The sequence below is a fragment of the Nomia melanderi genome, chromosome 1, assembly GCF_051020985.1.
Source record: "Nomia melanderi isolate GNS246 chromosome 1, iyNomMela1, whole genome shotgun sequence".
NCBI lineage: Eukaryota > Metazoa > Arthropoda > Insecta > Hymenoptera > Halictidae > Nomia > Nomia melanderi.
The window spans coordinates 29,218,514-29,233,019 of NC_134999.1; the positions used below are offsets into that span (position 1 = coordinate 29,218,514).

The following is a 14,506-nucleotide window of genomic DNA, read 5'->3' on the forward strand; positions in this document are numbered from 1 at the left end:
TAAATAATAATTTACTACGCGCTTCTATTCAAATTGATGCATATCACTGGAAATCTCATTGATCTTGCGATTCACTTCTCTTTTCATAGTTACAATTCACATAAAAAGAATTGATTAATATTGTTATTTCATGAAAGTTGTTGTTTTTAGTTGTTAATTCAGTACCAGATTGATTATTATTTACACTGAATTGTAAAGAAATTTGGCTTTTTTAAATAATAGGATTTATTTTATTATTACTATTATTTAGAATAGGTAGGCATGGTGGTAGGTTTAGTGTTAACACTAGTACTACTGTCAGAATGAAAGGTTTCAGTATTCTTATTTCGCAAATATTGATATTTTAAAAGGATTAAATGGTCGAAATGATTTGAAAAATGAATAGTTTCACTTTAATACTGTAATTGATATATGAAGAAATCGAAAAAAATTTATTCTTACAATTTTTATAAGGATTACGTATTTGTTAAACACTCGATTATTCTGGTGTTAATTAACTGTTAAATTGGTTAAATTGGTCTTGTTTCAAATTTTCTGACTACTGTTTCTGAGTCCTCGAGAAAAAGAAGTTTTGGGAAATTTTCTTGGATTAATTGAATACTAATATTACAATGTTATCGATAATATTGATTATTAGTATATAATAGTATATAATATAATTGACGTTAGTAGTTATAATATTAATATTTGATTAATCTAAGAACATTTCACGAAAAATCCTTTTCTTGAGAACTCAGAAACACAAGTTAGACTACTATTATTCTGAACCACTCAATTATAGGGTGACATCGAAATAAATAATTTATTTTTAACACATGGTATAAACACATTTTGTTAATAAATAGAATTCACTGGAATAACATTCACACTGTAAATAGTAGAACACAGTACCAAAGATTCTTCATCAATTTCAGTGACACTTGTAGTAAATAATTAGTAAATTGTATAGATGTTTATGCAATATCGAGTTTATCAGAAAAGATTTTTAGAACTCTACGTCAAAGATAATAGATAACTGTTTTTTTGTAGAGTTTGGAAGTATCGAATGTAAACATAAAATTTTCATAAAGCTTTATTGCCACGCTGCTTTTATTGTGTTCCGCTCAATCAAATATGCTGTAAATACATAAATATTCATCGAGTATTCATAAAAAATGTTTGTCAAGATTTATTTGGTCACGTAGTTTCGCGACTGTTATGGATATATTAAATTTAGATGTGACATACACCTGTATCAGTCCAAATATTTTCGATGGAAACAAATATTTGGATTTGTGAATCTGTTTAATGGGCTAATATTTGGCATATTTAATTCGTGGATTAATATTTGACGCGTTATAATTTGTCCCATTTTGAAAATAAACAATTCGAAATTGTTTTGGTCAATAGATAGATAATAACAATTAGGCTGCAAATGTTCGTGTGATTTATATCATCTGCTAACCTGCAAAATACAATAAAATAAGCACGTTTTAATAAATTCAAATTCTATATTTTAGAATATCTTAAAATCCTATATTTTGTTTTGTAATATTTCGTTGAAATTTGTGTTATGTATGTTAGTGTCTAAGAATTGTATTCACTGAAACACTTGAAATATTTTCGAATTATCGCATACTTTATGTATCATACAGGTCATGCATCGTCAAAATAAATGATTATAATAATAACACAATTTTATTAGATAAAATAAAATATCAAACACGAGGAGAAATAAATTATAGATGGCTATCTAATTTACAATTAATCTACTATACCTATAAACATAAGTCCACATCTATTATACTTAATTATTTGTATTTCAGTTATAATCATTATGATTCTCTTACATAATGAATTTTAAAAATAATGCAGTTATCAGCAACTCAAGTAACAGTAAAAATACAAGTTGAGAAATATTATAAAAGAGCTCTTTGAGCAATGAAATTTAAAAATTAATTTCAATATTGTTTGGAGAAGTATCGAAAATTCTGGTGTAGAGAATACAGCATATCGAAAGATAATTATTTGGCGGGACGATGTGATTAGTCGTGTGGTCACTTTACACGGTGCCCAAGCTTGATAATTTTAATGCAATTAATTATCTAATTTTAGTAACACTGCCCTACATTCGACGCACATCCAAATGAAAACACAAATTATGAATGTTCAAGTTTGAAAATGGCTTGTCACATTGAAACGAAAAGACACTTCACGATATAAAGAAATTTTAATGAAACAATCTTGACACCAATGAATATGACTAGTTAATGAATTCTTAGATATTCGTCTGTAACAGGTTTAATGAAACATGCTGTAAAGATTTAATAATTATATGAAAGGACCATCTTAGAACCAATGAATGTCAATGGTCAATGAATTCTTAATTATTAGCTTGCAACAGGTTTACTGATACACTCCAAAATTTTAATTTAATCACCTCATAACAAATTTATTAAATTACTCTGTAAATTTGATTTAACGCACTGACTATCTTGGTAGTCATCTTTTGACCAATGGTTCCAAATTGCTTTAAAACAATTCTAATATGTAAGATAATTAATATAAACCAGAAACATTTAACACTATCTTTACCAAAAGTGTCAGAAAACATCCATTAAAATTTTAACTAAAAATTATTTTCTAATTCTAATCAGTTTTTCTTAATCTTCTCAACTGTTCCTAGAATAATTATGAAATGAATTTAACATGCATATTTCCATTACATTACATTAAGTAATTTAATAAATTTGATTAAATTACATCTTAAAAAAAATAGCGATGCACATACGAACATGCTGTAAAAATAGTGTTAATAACTTCAGCAACAAAATAGTACTCTAACATAAGAATTCTTATACAAAATAATTGAACCGCTTCTTTTGAAACTGGTATAGTCCATTTTTGGGAAAAAATTAGTTAATGGTAATTTAACTGATATGTAGATATCCTCTTCCCATATTTACAATCGCACAATCAACGATGTACGATATCCTCATAAATTAAGCAAAAGAAGTTCAACCCAGAAATATTATCACAAGAATGTTTTCTCTCAATGTGAAAAAAACGTTTATTTTCTTTGACAATTCCATTAAATATCATTGTATAATAATATTTACTAATTATATAGTTTCAAAAATGTTACCCGAATCGGTTAACGATTGCCAATATATTCAGTCGATTCAAGCGCAAATCCTCAAATATCTCAGTGTTGGAAAAATCGACTCGTACCATTGTCAAAAAAACGACTCAATTAATGACAGTCGAACAAGCGATATCTTATAAAAGGCTCAATATTCTCGTGTCAGTAATCACCTTGGAACCATCGAGTCTCGTGCAATCATTTATATGGAATAATAAAATCATCAAAAGTCGGTCCCTGGTAGAGACACTCTATCTAAAGCTTGAAGCGATTTTTAAAGGCAATTACTTCTCAGCGTCGAATCGTCCACCACTCCGAGCAATGGCAGACCGAGGAACGGACTTCGTCGTCCGAGCCCTGGTCCGCCGTTGTCGCAACCACAGTCGCAATCGTCGAGCGAGTTCGGTTTGAGCCTCGCGAGGACCGACTCGGGCGGTCGCACGAACACCGACCTGTCCGAGACCTCCGAAGACTACGTCACTGCCAACACCTCCACCGAGACTGGGACCACTACCGGCACTTCGGCAACGACCAGTTCCTGGTCGAGGCCCCCGCAGACGTCCAGCGCCGCGGCCTCGGCCTCGGCGACAGCCACTGCCGCGGAAGGAAGTTCCTTTGAGAGTGCCAGTTCGATTTACAGCTTGGCTCGCAGCGAGGTGAGTTTGCATTCTCCTTCGTACTCCGTTTGGATTTTTTCATTTATATACAATGGTTACGCGGGATTTCTTGTATGCGAGGCTCCTTTTTACGCGTACTTATGGAAAACAATTATTTGGATACAGAAACGTTGGGAAAAGATTGTTTGGATATGGAAACTTTGGGAAAAGATTGTTTGGGTATGGAAATGTAGCGAAAGATTCCTTTGATATGGAAGTGTTGGGAAAATAATATTTGGATATGGAAACGTTGGAACACAATTGGTTGGATGTGGAAATGCTGGGAAAAAATTATTTCTGTATAGAAATATTGGAAAGGAGATTATTTCGATATGGAAATATTAGAAAAAATAATTTGGTAATTCTATTAACTTGAAACTTGGCATAAATACTCCATAAAACAAATATTTTAACACGCGAGTAACCGTTTGTGAAATTATTCAAGGGAACTAAAATACAGGGTGCTAAATATTTACATCAATTGTATTTTCATAATACGTATTTTAAATACATGTTATTGATAATATTAACAACTAGGCAAGCGAAGTCGCTGTTATATACTGGGTCATAACGAGCGAAGATTGCAACCACCACTTGAGGTGGGATTCGTTTTAATTTCATTTATTTGACGCTCCGACGGCCGTTTCGAGCGCTTCTTTAGCTTTTACACGTCGATGTTGTTAACCGTTATGTATATTGGCAACCTAGTACTCATTTTGAAACTTTGTTTTGTTCTTGTGAAAATTTGATAAAATTGCTTTGGATTTCCACCTTTTCAACGGCTTTACGACGATTTTTGCTTTGAAAATGTAGAATGTATGTAAAAGTATAGCAATAGAAGTTTTTGATAAATACAGATATTTTTTTAATTACTGACACAAGGATTAAGGAAGGGGGTTTTCATTATTTTTTTAACATTTTTCTACTGTATATCTTTGGTTATTGCTTTTTTTCGTAAAATGAGAGTGTAAGTGTAAACATATGTACTTTTAGCAGCATTCCTATATCGATAGTAGTTTTTCAAATTGATTTTTTTTAATTGATAAAATTGTCGATTTTTTGAGTTGTTGACTTTAATAATGTTAATGATTATTAGTAATGAAAATTCATCAATATTTTGAAACTGTTGCATTTAAAATATCCTTTCTTGCAATTACAATCCATAATATCCTTTAACCAACAAAATAATTCAATAAAAATGCAAAGAAAAGTTAAAAATTTGATGGGACTTTCCTGTTTCGTATTTCGCTATTTACTTCGAACCTTGTCACAGTCAGTTTTCCACTCATGTTCCATAGTAAAAAAAAATCAATGATTTTAGTAAAATTCGAAGAATGTATCCACCAGACAATATATTCTTTTCATAGGAGTTCTACATTCAGTCCATTAAAATCACACCTCAAACATTTCTCGTTTCATTAGGGGCACAGTAGATATTTTATAAACCTGATTTCACCAAGAATTATATACCACTGAAAACATATAAAATTTTCTAAATATCATATACTAATGTACAAGATTTTATAAAATATTTAAAGCTTTTCCACTGAAACATAACTTTGGTGCAAAAGATGGTAGAAGGGAGACGAAACAGAACTCCTAAGAGATTTCAGTATTAAGTAACTCATTAATTTATTGGACAACCTGTCCTTGAGAAATCGAGTTACATTCTTAACGCTAATTTCCCCGGCAATGCCGCCTCTTCTCTCCGCTCAAATCGAATAATTAAACACGGAAAATGTATTGCAATAATTCTTCTATCTTTGGCTCTGGGTCCCGGCACAACTTCACCGGAACTTTCTGATTCAAAGGCAACAGGGACAGAAATAGACATTTCGCTTTACAAAGTATTGATATTTATACACGGTGCACAATCCACGATATTTATAGACCATACATCTACCCAGTGAATACAAACCGTTCGTTAAATATCAAATGCACGCGTGTAAATAAAGAAATCGGAAGAACCGGGGCAACTACACAGAAAAATTCGTATTTTCCCGTGTGCATAATATTTACCTGCCACAGTTCCGTTTATCGTGCGTCCTTTCATGATTAACAAATAGCACGTTCCGCGGCGAATACGGTGTCATAAAACTTGCACAGAAAAACTACACCGCGCAAAGTATGCGTTTTATAGAAAACACGATTAATGCACTACATTAAAAGTTCATTGCACGTGAAATTCCATAATTGAGATGTGAGTTGCTTTCTTAGTCATTTGGGAATATTGTATTTACCGTGTTCCGGATTTTATTTACCTTTCTTTTACGGAAGAATAACGTAACTGCGAAAAATTACCATACAAGAAGGTATAACAGTTTTATAATTATAGTACCATTAAACCTTTACTTTTTGTGAAAGGAAATTACTGCTTCATTCTAATTTTCAGTATTTTGTTTGGATTAAAGGGATGATTATATTTTCATAATCCCGAATTTTTATTTTTAAATGATGCACTGTGAGTGATTTATAATTTGTTTTTTACACAATACAAAATATGAAATTTTAGAGACGTGCATATGTATGCGTTGCTTAACTTTTTCATAATCGTTGTTCATTCTGTTAGGTTATCTGCAACATAATTTGTCTGTAACAAAAACTAAGAATATGTTATAAATATATGTGAATGATAGTTTCAATGTTTCTGCCAATAAATATATATAGCGATTAAATACATAAGCGATTTTTTGAACGAATTAAACGCGTGATCATCAAAGTTTTAAATACCTTTCACAATACAAGCAATTATTATACCTTTTATATTTATTATATTATGATTGATCACAAATGTTAAATGTTAAAGAAAAATTTGTTGTTTTATTATATTGTATGTCATTTGTTGCAAGAAAAATATATCGTAAATCAATTATTTATTTGTGGAGGAAAGGTATTTTGTTAATCTTTCTAGAAGATGTCTCATATTATTGGCTCACGAATAATTTACTGAAATTAGAATTTTAAATTTCGTGTTACGAAAATTACTTTCGAGTTTGATATAAGTTTTCAAATATTAATATTCAGCTTCGTTGAACTTTATCTCGGACCATCATCTGTTTTAATACAATGAACGATCTTTACGAAGTTCTACCGCATAAACGAATAACGCTTCGTAAAAAGTACAGGGCAGGTATAAACTTGACATAAAATTAGTGATTACTCTCGGTAAAAGGAACGTGCGCAATATTAAGTAGAGATAATAAGTAGTTTTTCAAAGTAAGTTTGCACATGTTTTAAAAGTAGCATGGATTCACAATTTATTTAAAAGTGAACCTGGTATGTGATTAAAAAGAAATATTCTTGTGGAGAATGATTTCGTTGCATTTGTCTCATGAAACAGTGTAGTCCTATTTTGAGAAGATTTTTATGCAACCATAAATAACGAAACTAATTTAAATATTCTTATAACTCATCTTATACATATCTACATAAATGTGTATCATATATTCGTAAATAATTAAATAAACTAAATATTAAGATGTACATCCTAAAATAAATACAATAATCGTTAAAATTTCTAAATCAACAATCGAATCTTTTTCTAATTAAAACTGATGACGTGAGAAACCAAAAACGATAGTAATCTTACAAACGTTCACCTGAAAGTAGTTAACATAAAAATCTCTTAAAACTGAAATAAAAATTCCGAAGGTATCTTCAATACTCCTTTACATTAAACAAACAGTTAAAATATCTAACAACTACCAACCCGAAATCCAAAGTATCTTTACACCCAATAAAACCGCATCATCCCTAAGCATAGATAACCTTGAAACGAAAACTATTACCTGAGGAAAAAAAATAAAATTCTTTTATCACAATATTTATTCCTCGAAAAGAAACTTGAAATTGAATATTTTCAACGGAAACGTTCTCGTGTCGTAAAAGACAACAGAGATATTTTGGGTTCCGGTTTCGAATGTAATTCACTTGGCGCAGCGATCGAAGCGAAAAATTTTCGCGGTCGGTGGAAAATGAAATTCTTTTGGCGTTGCTCGTCAGGCTGTCGTTGAAGAACCATGCAGCCCGCCGCCGATCCTCGAGGAGACGGAAATTCCGTTTGGATTGGATGTGCCTGCGTCACCGGCGAGGTCCAGCAGCAGCAGCAGCTCGGGCAGTTACGACCTGAAAGATGCAATGACAGATCCGGGTCACGAACTCGAGCAGACTGCGCCTCTGAGCGGACACACCTCAGAGGCGGAACAGGACGGTGACGTAAGGCGATAATTAAACTAATTTCAATCACGTTTCCGATCGAATCTTCCTTGCTCATTTCATCCGTCGAATAGCATAATCTGTCACTGATTACACGAATGCCGTTAGTTACATGGAATATCCTGCTCGAACACCTTCCGACATTTCGAATAGAATCTGTGCTAGTAATTCCGTCTGTTATCCTCGAGACGTTATTAATATTAGTACCGAGCAATTAATACGGTTTACATGTAATCCTTATGAAAATAGTAACAATAGATTTATCTCGGTTTCTTTAGAGATTCGTTATAGTATTCGTGTGAGATTATGTGTTTTCCAAATTACTTAGGATATTTAATATTTTTAAAATACCTATAATTGAAGAGTAAGAAAATTCGGACCAGTCATTTCAACTGGCACGGAGAAACAACAATTTTATAACCCGTGAGTATGTTGTTATATTGCACGCGATATCAGTTTCTATATTGCTCGCTACAAAATGTTCAATAAAATGATCGATTCGCCTCGCTGAACGTGTTATTGCAGTTACAATGCATTGTAGAAAATATGGGAAATTGAACTTTTATTTATCGCAATTTATTGAATCGTCATTTATTCTAAAACGTTGAAAAATATGCAACGAGATTATTTTTAAACGCACTGAACACGATAAATTAATTCGTTTCTATTGCTTGCAGATTTCTATGCAACTAAACGCTTTTGTTAATGAATTGTAATTATCAAACGATCTAATTGTAAGGGGAAATAGTTTTATTTTTACATTTATAGTTTCACTAGATCCAGGATAACACTAAAATGGAAGCTTGTAGCGAATTTTTCTCCTTTTTTTCTTCTTTAAAATGTTTAACGAATGAAGAACCCCTTTTAAGGTTAATTCAAGTTACTCTGTTAATAGAGTGATTTTTCGATCGGCATTGTCTAAGTAGGCTTGATTAAGTATTAATAAAAACGGATTGAAGTAATGAAGACTATAAAACGGAGAGTGGTTTGAAACATTTTATAAATATTCATGAGACGGCACAAGAGTACATAAAATAACATTCCTGTCGGAAAGCATCGTTTATCGCGTGATCTCTGTCAAGATTTCAACCAGATAGGTACTACATATAGTTAACGTTCAACAGCTATCTGAATGAACCACTTCCGAATAAACTGAATTAGCGCGCCATTTCAATAGCAATATTTCACGGATTGGAGTGCGAATTGGTTTCTCATCCACCATATTCTCCGATCTTTTTCCTGCGTCCGAAATTAAAGTCTGGTTCGATAGGAGGACATTTCCGTTAAATTAGAATATATTACCACTGTTAACTAATTTGCAAAATTCGATGAAAGAAATGCCTCTGATGTAACGAGGGAGTGGGAACATTGCTAAACCAAGTTTGTAACTTGTAAAAAAGACTGTGTTGAGTAATTTAATAGGATATTTCTATAAAAAACACACTTACTCATTCATTAACTGATCTTTTGAATCACCCATGTATTAAACATCTGATATCATTCACGCTAAATGAGATATGACATCGTGAAATTTAAGAATTCTCTGATGAATGAATAAATACATAAATGATTCAGCATTCAAATGCATATTAAAATCGTATTACATTTATAGATATATTAACCTATCTAGTATGCATGAATGTATTAACTTATTTAATAATTGAATGTAGAAGTGTTTATATAACTTATGAAATCTGCAATTTTCTACTTCGACTCTTGTAGTATTTCAGGTATTAGTAATTTTAATTTGTATTTGTACTTGCATTTATTGCAAGGATTAACTTCATACCTTATAATGAATTATAGCAAAGAAATCTAAATTTCTGATTTTCAGGCGAACAATTTAAAAATAAAGTTCTTTCCTACACCTCCAGTTTTAGAGATATTGTAAAAAATATATTTTCAACCCTAAACCTTGAGGGGTGTTTTCACCCCTTCAAAGTGGATGTCGGTCGATAAGAAAAAATACGCGTCAAACATTTTCTTGGGAACTATGTTTCACAAGCGATCCCTGATGTTGTAATTATCCAATGCAATGTATTCTATAATGAACATTTATTCTTTTTAATAATAAACGTACGACTAACCAGCTAAATAGTTAGTTATAAAATAAAGCTAAACAAATTAGACGAGCAACTTTTTTAGTAGAAACATAAATAAAACGAAAGACAAGATATGATAAACTAATTAATCGCACAGTATAAAAATCGATAGGAAATTAAATGGACGAAAGAAAATACAAAATTTTGAATCAAATTTTGAAACTGGTCATTTGACCGGTCACCGTACGTTTATTATTAACACTAAAACTACCGAGCAGTTAAACTGACTTTTCGAAATTCCTCTATAGAAACTTCATGAGTGCATCCATTGAGACTTTAATTGGTTTATAATTCAGTTCACGTATTGCTGAATCAATTCCTTTAATAATTTCCCAGAAAAATATCTGTTGTCTTTTAATAATTACAAAATGGAGAAATAAGGAATGGGTCATTTTGACACGTCTGGTTTAGTGTCAACCCCTTGACCTACAGTATCGTGTCAGACTTGTGGTGAAGATTTCAAACTAAATTTAACAAACATAAATATTATTCAATTTGTTTGAAAGTAAATTGCATATTATTCCTCTGTTCTCAGTGATTATACCTTAGAGCACACGTCGACATAGAATAAAACTGGAATTTTCACTTAGTTTCAATAAATCATTAATAGCAAAGTAGTTAGATCGATCACAGTTCAGAAAGAAATCATATTGCAAGGGGTTAAAGGTATTTTTTCATCGTTTTACCATTCTTTCCAGGAAGCTCACCATTCCTCCTCCGGCGGGTACGCCGAGTCTCCGCCAGATTTGCGCACTTGGAGCGAAGAGGAACGTCGCAGGCGACGGAAGAACTTCAGCCTCGAGTTTCTGGGGAGCGCCGCGGAGACCGAACGCGGCACAGAGCTTTATACGGACGAGGCCGAAGTCAGCCCGACGCCGAGCCATCGGCACAGACCAAAGGCAAAGTCCGCGAGCGCCAAAAGCCCGCACCGGAACAACAGGAAGCGCGAGACCGTTCAGCCAAGTCAAACGCAACAGCAACCGCAACAGCAACTCCCCAGAAGCCCCCAGAAAGAGGACTGGCGAGTGGAAGCGACCGATGACGCGGGACACGTCCAGACGTCGGACGATTCCAGCTGCAGCCATCATTACCATATGCACCATCACCATCATCATCATCTGCATCGGGAAACTGGTGACAGTGCCAGACACAGGAGAACCAGGGAGAGCCCAAGGAAGAAGACTGGCGGATATATTTCCGCTAGAAGAAGAAGCAACGAGGTGAGCGAACGTTGATCTACAGAAATGGTAAAATGTACAATCATTTTGTACTATATATTTGAATTTTATGCAGATTTTAAGCCTTTGCACTCGTATGTTTTGCTGGAGATGACAATATAAATTTACTGTAGAACGTTGGAAACTGTTTGAAAAAGTACCACACTTTAAAAGAGTATAAATATTGAATCTTATTATAATAGTAATAAATAAAGTAAATATAAAAATATGAATTCTACTGCTGTGAATTACTGAAATTCATTTTTTTTTAATAAATACAAGTTTACATCGAACAATAGTTAAAATAAATCGAGTGCAAGGTGTTAACACGTTAAGTGCCACGAGAATCTCGAATGTTTTACACATGATTTGTTCGTCCGTAGCAAACTTTTTAGTCGACAACAGTCATCTTGCGTATTGCAATTTTTTTCAAGCAATTCGGAAGCGTCAGTCATCGATGACTGACATTTAACCTGTTAACCCTTTGTATTTGATTTAATTTCATGATTTCTTCAACTTTTTAATTTCATTAACAATGTTGTTGGGTGTAAACTTGTATTTATTTTTCGGGAGATGAATTAAAGTAATTTATAGCGGTAGAATTCAACGTTTTATAATTATTTCAATTATTATTATTACAATAAGATTTAATTTTTATAATCTTTTAAAGTTTGGTACTTTTTAAAGTGCCACAAATAAAGTATAACAAATTTGTATTATCATCCCCAGCATGACATACAAGTGCAAAGGGTTAAAAATAATCCAGCTCTTTCGAATTTACTATAAATACTCAAAACCCAATTGCCTTTGATCTGAATTATCTAACACCGCCATAGACATTTGAGTCCCTCAGAGGCAAATTCGATTAAGACCATTTTTTGATATTTCCTGATTTTTGTCAATTCTAATGGAATAAACAAACATTGATTTTCTCAATTTTTGTTCACGGGACTTAATCGCATTAGCTTCTGAGCGACTCATTTGTATTATAAAGACACCTGTGGCACGACACGAGGACAGTTTATCTTGATTCCATTTAGGACAAGGACGCAGCCATAACAGGCAGCTTGCCGCGAAGAAGATCACGCGCGGCGGACGATATAATGTGTTCGAGGCTGAGTCCAGGCCGTTATCAACACAGTCCAGGGCACAACGGGCAACGAACCATGATTGTCGAATCGCACAGCGCTGAAACTAGATTAAAGGCTCTTTCAGCCGAGTCTTTGAGGTCTGTCAGTCCTGGCAGCGACAGTGTCTTTTACAACGAGAGCGCGGACCAATGCCTCGCTGTCAGCACACAAGTCACCCCCCAGTGTCACCACTGCGGCAGAGAGGTACATTGTTTATCATTAAACTCGATTCTCTCGCTCGAAGGGAAGAACTACGTAAATGCTTGGAACTTTGAAATCAAGTGAACATAGGTAGCAAAGTATTTGACACGGAGTTGATAGTAATCTTGTAAATGAGTCGAACGAAATTTGATCAATATATAAAATTGATTGGTTGAAAGTCTTGTAGTGTGTCGAAGTAATAGATGACATAGTTTATAGTGTAGTTAGTTGCTTCAGCCTTGAATTTCTTCTTCTCTTCCTATTTCCATGGTTTGCCAACCTACGTACATCTTCTGTCTGATAAGGAGCTGTAGCACTTGTAACGATGGGTTTGAGCAGTTCTCACTTTTTGCTTGAGTGCAACATGTATCCTGAAACATTGGAAGACTCAAACCCATCGCTTGTAGCGAAGCCTGCATCGCCGCAGGTTTCAACGTGTACCGAGGCGTTAAAGCATTAGTCGATTTTCAAGGAAACAAAGCAAACAAAAAAAGCCTGTGGTTGAAATCGATCTGTCTCTCTATCTATCGGTCTATCTACCTCTTTTCTCTATCGTGCGTGCCGTCATGTTGCTCCACCCCGAGGTCTCGGAAGAGATCGTTCGACCGCCGGCAGGTTTCGCGGACTCTCCGGAAGGGCACAGGGCGACGCCGAAATACGTGTCCGGGCATAGACTCTACAAGAAGTTCGACAAGAGGTACCGATCCGAGGACCGTGGCGACAGGAGGCATCGACGCAGCAGCGCCGGTCGATCGGACGTCAGAGCGAAATCCGAGGAAAGGGCTGCAACCAGACACGGAAGCAGGGGGTCTATCGATGAAAGCGCTATGGGTAGAAAGAGGCTTCACGCGAGGAGCACGGATGTCAGTTTGGAAATCCTTACAGGTCAGTCTTTAGAAATAATGGGTTAACTTTGTCCTACGATTTAAAAATACTAACCCATTTGTATTATGGTTTCTTTCACAATTGTGCTTTATAAAACTATTTACCTTCTTAACCTTTTGAGTGAGACGCGTCTTCTGGGAACATTTAGTTATAAATTGCCAAGCAACGCGATTACGCTTCTTTCGTTTCATCTTAGAAATTGAATTACGCTTTCCTATTTTCACGTAAAAAGTTCTGAATAGTGTGATCGATTCATATCGATCTTCTATTTAATTCTTCTATTTATTACTTTTGAATTTTGGGATAGTACAATAAAATTGTTACTAAACTGTGTTTCTACTTTTTCTGTAATATGTCGCATATATAGATAAATTAAGGAATTTTGCGAAAAAGCTACCCTTAATGTTTGAAGAAATTAATTCTAGAGGAAAAAATTGAATTTTTATATTTGAAAACTTGCTATTAATTATGAAAGTTATATGAACGTTTATGAAAATAGTTTTCTGGATTCTGTAAAATAAAGTAATATATATTTTTTTGTAACATTATAAACGTGTAGACATGTTGAAACAAATTTGAAATTGAGCAAGATGTTAATAAAGTTTGGAATTTCATCGAATATATTTAATTTTATTTTAAAAACTAGAAATCGAAAACAATATCTAACTGCTTTACGTGATAGAACAGACCCCTTTTCAATATCTAACTGCTTTACGTAATAGAACAGAAGCTATCTAAGAATGCCATAATACCGATTCTCTTTTATTTTATTTGATGTCATCTCATTTTAAATTGAGAAAATAAAATAGTTCTGCGATGCACAAGGTACCGCCAGCGACCCTCAATGGCAGAGAACGCTTGATTCCCCACAGCGCAGCGTTGCTCCCTTGAGGAGATAAAATAGAATCCTCCATTAAAAATGCTCGTGGCCAGATAAGTTGCTATATCAAGTACAGCTTTCCCGCAGGGTCGGGTAAAA

At 33.8% G+C, this 14,506-nt stretch overlaps 1 protein-coding gene across 6 annotated transcripts in view; it reads left to right on the forward strand.

The window, feature by feature from the left end:
• Positions 1-14,506, forward strand: part of LOC116428500 (uncharacterized) — a 120,276-nt gene that overhangs the window by 52,598 nt on the left and 53,172 nt on the right. For 5 of the 6 annotated variants that reach the window (XM_031980177.2, XM_031980179.2, XM_031980178.2 and 2 more), the window contains exons 8-12: positions 3,402-3,777; positions 7,780-7,992; positions 10,793-11,314; positions 12,352-12,645; positions 13,227-13,527. In XM_031980177.2, the coding sequence (XP_031836037.2) occupies positions 3,402-3,777; positions 7,780-7,992; positions 10,793-11,314; positions 12,352-12,645; positions 13,227-13,527 (1,706 nt within the window). The remainder of the gene's footprint in view (positions 1-3,401; positions 3,778-7,779; positions 7,993-10,792; positions 11,315-12,351; positions 12,646-13,226; positions 13,528-14,506) is intronic. The other variant, XM_031980181.2, reaches the window with a different exon arrangement.